Here is a 10992-nt window from a genome sequence, read left to right on the forward strand (position 1 = left end):
TTGCGACAATTTTGATTGAATTGAATGTGGTTCGGAGCTACCACATAGACAGCAATCACTTTGTTTTAGTTCTGGTGGCGCCCCTAATTGTGTACAAACGAAAATTTTCCCTGCACATATCTGTACGAACGACTTACAAACGATTGCGACAATTTGTGCTTTAATTGGAAATAGTGGGGGCTACCGCTTACACAGCCCCCAGTTTGTTTTCGTTCTGGCGGCGCCCCTAATTTTGTACAAACGAAAATTTCGCCTGCACATTCCTGAACAAACAACGTTCAAACGATTACGGCTATTTGTGATTGAATTTGACATGGAGGGGGCTTCCATTTTGACAGCCCCTCACTTTGTTTTCTTTCTGGCGGCGACCCTAATTGTGTAAAATCGAAAATTTTGCCTACACCTTTCTGTAAAAGATATGTATAAACGCGGCGTCGGGATGTGGCGCCCCCATCGCCCAGTTCTTCGGAACTGCAATCAGCCACTGGTCCTCCAGGTTGGGGGTTGTGCCGGGCCGATCCCCCGGCATCTAAAACTTGCGATCGAGCACTGTTCAAACTAAGCCTCGGATATGGACTGCCTTTTTGGATGACAACCTTGCTATGGACTTGATATGTTTTTGGATTCGATTGGATGACGCCGGACCCGGAGCCATGGAACGGCGGGGCGAAGCGCATGCGCCCCCAGCAGGACCGGAAGGAGTGATGTCCTGAAAGGAAATGCTGGGATTCTGCGGTGCGGGGATCCCCAATGGACCATTGGTTCCTCCCCTAACACGGTGGGACGTGGGTCCTCTCAAGAAGTACCCATCAGTCGGCGGTGCAAGTGGCTCTGCCCCCTTGTCATTTTGACTTCGGGTCACAGTCTAGCTTGCTGACAAGGGTCATGCAGGTAGGACCTGCCAGCCTCGTTGGCCGCTTGAACCATGACGGGGAAGCCGAGAGGATTTTGGGCTTACTTGAAATATGGCTATGCATCAAACACCCTCCCAGGCTACTGGATTAGAGAAGAATGAGGAAAAGCTTGGTCCTGTACCAAGATATCTAATAATCAAAGATAAATCGTCTGATACAGCTGGAGCTTTAAGCAAATTATCACCGTTTATTGTAAATCGCCAGCTTCATCATGTTGCTACTGGCACGTTTCCTCCTGGCCACATTAGAAGGTTAAGAAATGGTACCTTACTTGTGCACACGACATCGGACAAGCAATCAAAACTCCTTTTAGCTTGTACCCAATTAGGACCTGTTCCTATTGTGGTTGAGCCTCACCGGCAACTCAACACCAGTAAGCCCGGCGTCGGGATGTGGCGCCCCCATCGCCCAGTTCTTCGGAACTGCAATCAGCCACTGGTCCTCCAGGTTGGGGGTTGTGCCGGGCCGATCACCCGGCATTTAAAACCTGCGATCGAGCGTAGTTACAAATAAAAGCCTCGGATGTGGACTGCTCTTTTAGAAGACAACCTTGCAATGGACTGGTTTTGATTGGATTTTCTTGGATGACGCTGGACCCGGGGCCGTGGGACGGAGGAGTGCAGCGCGTGCGCACCCAGCAGGACCGGAAGGAGTGATGCCCTGAAAGGGAATGCTGGGAGTCTGCGGTGCGGGAATCTCCAATGAACCATTGGTTCCTCCCCTTACACGGTGGGACGTGGGTCCTCTCAAAAGTACCCATCAGTCGGCGGTGCAAGTGGCTCTGCCTCCTTGTCATTTTGACTTGGTGTCACAGCTTAGCTTGCTGACAAGGGTCATGCAGGTAGGACCTGCCAGCCTCGTTGGCCGCTTCGAACCATGACGGGGAAGCTGAGAGGATTTTGGGCTTCATTTAGTTATGGATACGCATCAACTACCCACCCAGGACAGAGAAAGAGAGGAAAAGCTTGGTCTTGCACCAAGATATTTAATTATTAAGGATAGATCTACAGAAACCGCTGGAGCATTAAGCAAATTGTCACCGTTCCTAGTACATCGTCAAATTCATCACATTGCCACAGGAACGTTTCCTCCTGGCCATATTCGGAAATTACGGAATGGGACGCTCCTTGTTCAGACGACCACAGAAAAACAGTCGAAATTACTCCTCGCTAGTACGCAGTTAGGACCTGTTCCTATTCTGGTTGAGCCTCATCGACAACTAAACACTAGCAAAGGAGTCATCACTTGCTTTGATTTGAGAGAGTTACCAGAGGCGGAAATATGTGCTGAACTTAAGGATAGCCATGTGATAGACGTCCATCGTATTAGTACAAAGAGAAATGGTACAGTACAGCCCACAGATTCTTACATCATAACTTTCGCTATACCTGACCTTCCAACGCATTTGAACGTTGCCTACCACCGTTTAAAGGTCCGACCGTACATACCATTACCCTTACGGTGCTTCAACTGCCAACATTTTGGCCACTCAGCCCCTTCTTGCCATGCCTCTGCCATCTGTGGAAATTGTAGTTCTGCAGCTCATGGTCCGGCCCCATGTGTGGCCCCATCGAAGTGCACTAATTGTAAAGGTGACCACCCATCTTGGTCACGTGACTGTCCTACTTTTATGGCTGAGAAGAAGATCCGTGAATTGATGGTAATCGAGAAGATCTCCGCTGCTGAGGCTAAACGAAGACTACAGCCAAAAGTCAACTTCGGCACCAGTTTCTCTTCGCTTCTAAAGACCAGCAGATCCCAAGGTACCCAGACAGTCAATTCTGCTACCCAAACTGACGTTGAGGTTCCCAGTGCGCCAGTCTCTTCCAAGGCGTCCCGTACCACTACTTCTGTGAACCCAGGACTATCTCGCACGAAGCACCGATCATCATCTGCTTCGCAGCCTAAGCTTCCATTGACAGATCGTTCGCCTCCACGAATTGTTAAGCCCATTCCTGCTTCTCAGCCTCCTGCCGCTCCGGCAGCTGGCTCTATCTCGTCTGCTCCTACTCACACCATAACTCAGTTTTTGAAGCAGTCTAACAGCCAGCCTCCTACCAAACCCCTCACTAAGAAGGAACGAAAAAAACAGCTCCAGGCTCAAGCTTCCAAAGCTGTCTCTCCCTCTTCCACTGCTTCTTCTACCAAGGCATCGAAGAAATCTTCACGCACCCAGTCTTCTAGCCCACCTGGGGCGAAGAAACAGAAGCATACGTCACGTAGTCCACCTAGTGATGACGAGTCTCTTATGGATGATATGGTGGAGGAGGAGCTCGATGATTTTACCCTTGTGGAAGGCCGTGGAAAAGGCAAGAGCGGTACCTCGCTTCTTGTTCTCGATGCTTGTTGAACATGTCCCTTCTTCAATGGAATTTAAATGGCTATTCCACACACTACGAGGAATTTAAGCAGTTATTGACATTGTTTCATCCTACCATATTCTGTCTTCAGGAAACGCATTTTACCTCTACTAGCAACTCAGTTCTCTCTGGTTACACTGTATATCGTCATGATCAGCTTACTGCAGGTCGTGCAGCAGGTGGTGTAGCAATTGGGGTCTCTGATGCTTACCATTCTGCTCTCATCCATGTGAATAGTGCTTTCCAGCTTATAGCTGTTCGTGTCTTCTTAAGACAACCTGTTACTTTTTGTTGTATCTACCTTACGCGTCATGACACCTTTACTGCTGTTGATCTTGAACAGATTGCTCGACAGCTTCCATCCCCATTTCTGTTTGTGGGTGACTTTAACTCGTATCATGCACTGTGGGGCTCTCCTCGTACTGAGCCACGAGGTCAAGAGATTTCCACTTTCCTTGACAACACTAACTCATTGCTCCTCAATGATGGCAGTCCCACACATTTTACTACTGCTACTGGTACCTACTCTCATTTGGACCTCTCCATTTGCAGTCCTCAACTTGGTGCCCATCTTACTTGGCGCGTGCATGATGATCTCTGTGGCAGTGACCACTTTCCTATTCTTGTGCATGGTCTTCCGCTCATCCATTCTGCTCCGTTCACTGCCTACAATCTCCGTCGAGCAGACTGGGATCATTTTTCCGCCACTTTTCATTTCACTTTAGACCCTCGTTTTACTGTTGATGGTCATTGTCAGGCCTTTCAGCAGAGTATCCTTGCAGCTGCACACGACTCTATTCCTATCTATGCTGGTTCCCGGTGTAAACGCACCGTTCCTTGGTGGTCAGAGGAGATTCGTGACGCTATTCTTGCCCGACGTCGAGCACTACGTACTTTTCATCGTGCTCCTACAGCTGATAATTTGGCTCAATTTCGACTTCTTCGTGCTCGAGCCCGCTATCTGATCAAGCAAGCTAAGCGTCATAGCTGACGCACTTATGTTTCTTCTCTTACTGCTGGCAGCTCCATGACAGCGGTCTGGTCGCAAATTCGTCGTCTACAGGGACATGTTTCCTCCGTTGCGGTCCCATCCCTTATTATCAATGGTGTAATGGTCACTGATCAGGACAGAATTGCTGCTGCATTAGGTCGTCATTTTGCGGATGTATCCAGTTCTACTCACTACTCAGCTGGATTCCTCACTTATAAACAACGCAACGAACGTACTCCACTTCAGTTCCGCTCTGCCACCGCTGAAGCTTATAATCTGCCTTTTACTACTGCTGAACTTGCTGCTATTTTGGATTCTACGAAGGACACGGCACCTGGTCCTGATGGCATCTGTTATGCTATGCTCCGGCACCTGCCTGCGGATGGCAAGCAACATCTTCTTGACCTGTACAATCGCATCTGGCTTGAAGACTCCTTCCCCGATGCCTGGCGTGAAGCATACATTATTCCTATTTTGAAGCCTGCTAAACCTGCCACATCCAGTGGAAGCTACCGCCCGATCGCCTTGACTAGCTGTCTGTGTAAAGTTTTGGAGAAGATGATCAATACCCGCTTAGTCTGGTTTCTTGAACACCATGGCCTCATTTCCAATCTTCAGAGTGGCTTTCGGCGCTTCCGTTCCACTACTGATCATTTGGCGCATCTTGAAAGTGCTATTCAGGATGCATTTCGTCATCAAGAACATCTGATAGCCATCTTCTTTGACCTTGAAAAGGCCTATGACACCGCTTGGCGATATGGCATTTTGAGGCAACTCCATCTCTGGGGCTTACGTGGCCACTTGGCTCTCTTCATCCAGAATTTTCTCCAACAACGTTCTTTTAGAGTCAAGCTTGGAGCTACTCTTTCTGCTCCGTTTCCACAAGAGAATGGCGTTCCACAGGGTAGTGTGTTGAGTGTCACATTGTTTGCTGTTGCAGTGAACAGTGTGATGTCGCAGCTCTCTCCTTCTGTTCATGGGCTGCTTTATGTGGACGACTTTACTATCTACTGTCGCTCACGTGATCTCCGTACAGTTACTCGCCAGTTGCAGTTAGCGCTCAACCGCCTTCAGCGATGGTCTACCACTACTGGTTTCAGCTTTTCTCTCACCAAAACACACTGCGTACATTTTTGTCGCCTTCGTCACTGTGCCTATGATCCTGAGCTGTTCCTTGGCTGTTCTCGATTGTCCTATGTGGATCATGTTCGTTTTCTGGGCTTGGAGTTTGACCGACGACTTACCTGGGCTGTTCACGTTCGAGACCTGAAGTACCGCTGTCTCCGCTCCATGAACTTACTACGTTTGGTGTCCCATCTTTCGTGGGGTGCTGACCGTGTGGTGATGTTGCGTCTATATCGTAGCCTCATCCGCTCCCAATTGGATTATGGCTGTGTTGCATATGGTTCTGCTCGACCTTCCATCCTACGTCATCTGGATTCTGTACATCATCTTGGCCTTCGTTTGGCGCTTGGAGGTTTCCGAACTAGCCCTATTCCTAGTCTCTATGTCGCGGCTCATGAACCATCTCTTTCCCACCGTCGGGACTGCCTGCTCCTGCGCTATTACATCCATATCCGTGCCGTACCTGACCATCCTTCGGCCTTTGCCCTTGAGGCTGGTGCTCGCTATGACAGATATCAAGCACGACCTACTGCTACCCGGCCTTTTGGCATTCGTGCTATAGACCTTGGGGCTTCTCTTGGACTCGATGTCCCTGCCATCTATCCATTGGGCCTCCTGCCCATTCCTCCATGGACAGTTCTTCCACCAGTTGTCAGCTTTCATCTAATGCAATTTAAGAAGTCTGTTACCAGCAATCAACAATTTTGTCAGGAGTTCTTCTCTTTTCTGGATGCGTACCGTACCTACGCTGTCTTCTACACGGATGGTTCGAAGCATGAAGATTCTGTTGGATGTGCCTTCGTCACGGATGATCATAGCGCTGGCTTGAAGCTCCATCCTACTTCCACTGTGTTCACTGCTGAATTGGTTGCTATCCTGGAGACTCTGCATTATATTCGTCGACGCAATCTCCGACATGTTCTCGTGTGCTCTGACTCCAGCAGCGCTTTACATAGTCTCACGGATGTGTCAAGTGTGCACCCTATAGTTCAGCAAATTCTACTCTCTTGCCGTTCCTTACGACTTGTAGGTTGCGATGTCCAATTTTGTTGGGTGCCTGGCCATGTTGGTATTCCAGGGAACGAGCGTGCTGACCGTGTTGCCAGAGAAGCTGCCCTTACAGGACCTGAGTCTCCGTCACCGCATCCCAGCTCTGATCTTCGTCCTGTGATCGATTGTCTTCTTCTTCACCGCTGGCAGACACACTGGGATGAGCAGATTCACAATAAGTTGCATGCAGTGAAGCCCCACCTTGGAGTCTGGTCGACGAGCTCCCGACCATCTCGCCTGGAAGAGCGGACTTTGGCACGCCTTCGTATTGGACATAGTCATCTTACCCATGCACATCTTCTGCGACGTACGCCTCCGACTGTGTGTCGTCATTGTGGTCAGCCCCTGAGTATTCGTCACCTCTTAGTGGAATGTGTGCCTCTTGCTCCTGAGCGAGCTCGACTTGGATTACCAGCCGATATGGCAATCTTGCTTGGTGATGATGAATCCATGATTCAGAAAATGTTCAATTATTTGCAGAAGCTGCATGTTCTGAATGCTCTGTGAGTGCATTTCTCACGTTTCCTTTTAATTAATTTATTTCTGATTTTATCTACTATTTCTTAGCTTTCATGATTTTATGCTTGTCATAGCATTTCCTTGCTTTTATTCTATTACTGCACTGTTATATTCAGTACTAATTCTGGGCTGCCCTACGTGTGTTCACCTATTGCCGAGCTGCCCCGGCAGAGAAGATTAACCTGTCATTGTGTACTAACCCGTCCTTGTGTTTGTGTATCGAGTTTGCACATTTCTTGAATGCTATGACATTTTAATTCATAAATGACTGAACACCTTTTACGTATTCCAGACTTTGCTTTTAGTTTATTATATCTGTGATACCATGCTTTTATGTTTTTGGGTACTTCATTTTTCTAGTCAGAGAAGGGTGCAAAAGACCTCGCTGTCGACGCGCCCATATAAACCCCCTTTCAATCAATCAATCAATCAACACCAGTAAGGGCGTTATTACCTGTTTTGATTTACGAGACTTACCAGAGGCTGAAATCTGCGAAGAACTTCAGGATTGTCACGTCACGGAAGTACATCGTATTACCACCAAGAAAGCAGGTACGGTGCAACCTACGGATTCTTACATCCTTACGTTTGCCCTACCTGACCTGCCGACGCATTTCAACGTTGCGTATCATAGATTAAAAGTCCGGCCATACATTCCATTGCCGATGCGATGCTTCAACTGCCAGCATTTTGGACATTCCGCACCTTCCTGCAATGCAGCTGGTCTCTGTGGAAATTGCAGTTCTGCAGCCCATGGTCAGGCCCCATGTGCGGCCCCACCGAAGTGCGCCAACTGTAAAGGTGACCGCCCAGCCTGGTCACGTGACTGCCCTCAATTTGTGGCCGAAAAGAAAATCCGCGAACTGATGGTCATCGAAAAGATCTCTGCAGCTGAGGCTAAAAGACGTATCCAACCAAAGGTCACCTTCGGCACTAGTTTTTCTTCTCTTTTGAAAAACAGTCGATCCCAAGGAACTCAGACGGTTGACTCTGCCACACAGACAGATGTTCAGGTTCGCAGTGTGCCCGCCTCTCCCAAGGCGTCCCGTGCCACTGCTCCGTCTACAAACTCAGATCTCCCACGCACGAAGGAAAAGTCATCTACTGCTTCGCAACGTAAGCCTCCATCAACGGACCCTTCGCCTTCCAGAAGTGTTAAGCCCACTCCTAAGTCTCAGACGTCTGCTGCTCAGTCTACTAGTACTACATCATCTGCCTCTACTCCATCGATCGCCCATTTCTTGACGCAGTCCAATAATCAGCCTCCGCCGAAACCCCTCAGTAAAAAGGAACGGAAGAAACAACTCCAAGCCCAGGCTTCCAAGGCTGCCTCCACCTCTTCTGCAGCTTTTTCTGACCAACCAACGAAGAAAGCTTCACGCACCCAGTCTGCTAGTCCGCCTGGGGCGAAGAAACAGAGACATAAATCACATAGCCTCTCCAGTGATAATGAGTCTCTTATGGATGCTACGGTGGAAGAGAAGCTTGATAGCTTCACCCTTGTGGAAGGCTGTGAAAAAGACCGGCGCAGTACTTCACTTCTTGTGCTTGACTCTTGTTGACCATGGCTCTTCTTCAATGGAATCTAAATGGATACTCCACTCACTACGCAGAATTCAAGCAGTTATTGACAACGTTTCATCCTATAATCTTCTGTCTTCAGGAAACGCATTTTACATCTACTAGTAACTCTGTCCTTTCTGGTTACACGATATATCGTCATGATCAGCTTACTAGCGGTCGTGCAGCGGGTGGTGTGGCAATTGGTGTGTCTGATGCCTACCACTCTACTCTCCTACATGTAAACAGTGCTTTCCAGCTTCTAGCTGTTCGTGTCTTCTTAAGACAACCTGTTACGGTTTGCTGTGTCTATCTTACGCGTCATGACGCATTTAGTGCTGTTGATCTTGAATTGATTGTACGCCAGCTTCCACCTCCTTTTTTGTTTGTGGGTGACTTTAACTGCTACCATGCATTATGGGGCTCTCCTCGTACTGAGCCTCGAGGTCACGAGATTGCCAGTTTCCTGGATAGCACCAACTCCTTGCTCCTTAATGATGGCAGTCCCACACATTTTACTAGTGCTACTGGTACTTACTCCCATTTGGACCTCTCCATCTGTAGTCCTCAACTTGGTGGCCATCTTACTTGGCGTGTGCATGATGACCTGTGTGGCAGTGACCACTTCCCTATTCTTGTACATGGTCTTCCGCTCAACCCTTCCACTCCGTTCATTGGCTATAATCTACGTAAAGCAGACTGGGGTAATTTTTCTGCAACTTTTCATTTCTCTTTAGAACCTAGTTTTACTGTTGATGAGCATTGTAACGCCTTTCAGCAGAGTCTCCTGGCAGCTGCAGTTGACTCTATTCCTACTTATGGTGGTTCCCGGTGCAAACGCACTGTTCCCTGGTGGTCTGATGCGATTCGTGATGCTATTCTGGCCCGGCGTCGAGCACTCCGTACATTTAATCGTGCTCCTACAGCCGATAATTTGGCTCAATTTCGTCGTCTTCGTGCTCGCGCCCGCTATCTCATTAAGCAAGCAAAACGTCAAAGCTGGCGCACTTATGTTTCTTCACTTACTGCTGGCAGCTCCATGACAGCGGTTTGGTCGCAGATTCGTCGTCTCCAGGGCCATGTTTCCACTGTTGCGGTCCCATCTCTTGTCATTGATGGTGTTATGGTTACTGATAAGGATAGAATCGCTGCTGAATTGGGACGTCATTTTGCTGATGTATCCAGTTCTACTCACTACTCAACTGAATTCCTCACTCATAAACAACGCATCGAATCTACGCCACTTCAGTTCAGATCCCGGACTGTGGAACCTTACAATCTCCCTTTTACTCCTGCTGAACTTGCTGCGGTCTTGGCTTCTACGAAGGATACGGCATCTGGTCCTGACGGCATCTGTTATGCTATGCTCAGGCACCTCCCTGATGATGGCAAACAACATCTACTTGAACTGTACAGCCGTATCTGGCTTGAAGACTCCTTCCCTGCTGCCTGGCGTGAAGCCTTTATTCTTCCTATATTGAAGCCTGCCAAACCTGCTACTTCTAGTGGAAGCTACCGCCCAATCGCCTTGACAAGCTGTCTGTGTAAACTGTTGGAGAAGATGATCAACGCCCGATTAGTCTGGTTTCTTGAACACCATGGCCTCATTACTAATCTTCAGTGCGGCTTTCGACGCTTCCGCTCTACTACTGATCATCTGGCGCATCTCGAAAGTGCTATTCAGGATGCCTTTCGTCATCAAGAACATCTGATAGCCATCTTCTTCGATCTTGAAAAGGCCTACGACACTGTTTGGCGTTATGGTATTTTACAACAACTACATCTCTGGGGCTTACGTGGCCACTTGGCTCTCTTCATCCAGAACTTTCTTGCACAACGTACTTTTCGAGTCAAGCTGGGAGCTATTCTTTCTGCTCCATTTTCACAGGAAAATGGTGTTCCCCAGGGTAGTGTGTTAAGTGTCGCATTATTTGCTGTAGCTGTGAACAGTGTGATGTCGCAACTCTCCCCTACAGTTAATGGGTTGCTTTATGTGGACGACTTTACTATCTACTGTCGCTCACGTGACCTCCGTACTGTTACTCGCCAGTTACAGTTAGTGCTTAACAGTCTTCAAAGCTGGTCTTCCACTACTGGCTTCTGCTTTTCTCTCACCAAAACACACTGTGTACATTTTTGTCGCCTACGTCAATGTGCTTACGATCCTGACCTGTTCCTTGGCGGTTCTCGATTGTCCTATGTCGATCATGTTCGTTTTCTGGGCTTGGAGTTTGACCGCAGACTTACATGGGCTGCTCATGTTCGGGAATTAAAGTATCGCTGTCTTCGCTCCTTGAACTTACTACGTATGGTGTCTCATCTTTCGTGGGGTGCTGACCGTGTGGTGATGCTGCGTTTATATCGTAGCCTCATCCGCTCCCAATTGGACTATGGCTGTGTTGCCTATGGTTCTGCTCGACCTTCCATCCTCCGTCATCTGGATGCAGTTCATCATCTTGGCCTTCGTTTGGCG

The 10992-nt window shown here is 48.5% G+C and overlaps 1 protein-coding gene across 1 annotated transcript; it reads left to right on the plus strand.

The window, feature by feature from the left end:
• Nucleotides 1-4385: 4385 nt before the first annotated feature.
• LOC145687390 (uncharacterized) lies at nt 4386-6947 on the plus strand. The gene has a single exon (XM_081760847.1). It carries the CDS (start codon nt 4386-4388, stop codon nt 6945-6947), a length of 2562 nt encoding a protein of 853 aa, XP_081616973.1.
• The last annotated feature ends 4045 nt before the right edge of the window (nt 6948-10992 follow it).

The sequence above is a fragment of the Thermobia domestica genome, chromosome 6 (genome assembly GCF_964235325.1).
Source record: "Thermobia domestica chromosome 6, izTheDome1.hap1.1, whole genome shotgun sequence".
In the NCBI taxonomy this organism is placed as follows: Eukaryota; Metazoa; Arthropoda; class Insecta; order Zygentoma; family Lepismatidae; genus Thermobia; species Thermobia domestica.

Excerpts from the sequence above, each read along its gene's own strand:
- LOC145687390 (XM_081760847.1), top strand. The coding sequence starts at position 4,386 with ATGGTCACTGATCAGGACAGAATTGCTGCTGCATTAGGTCGTCATTTT.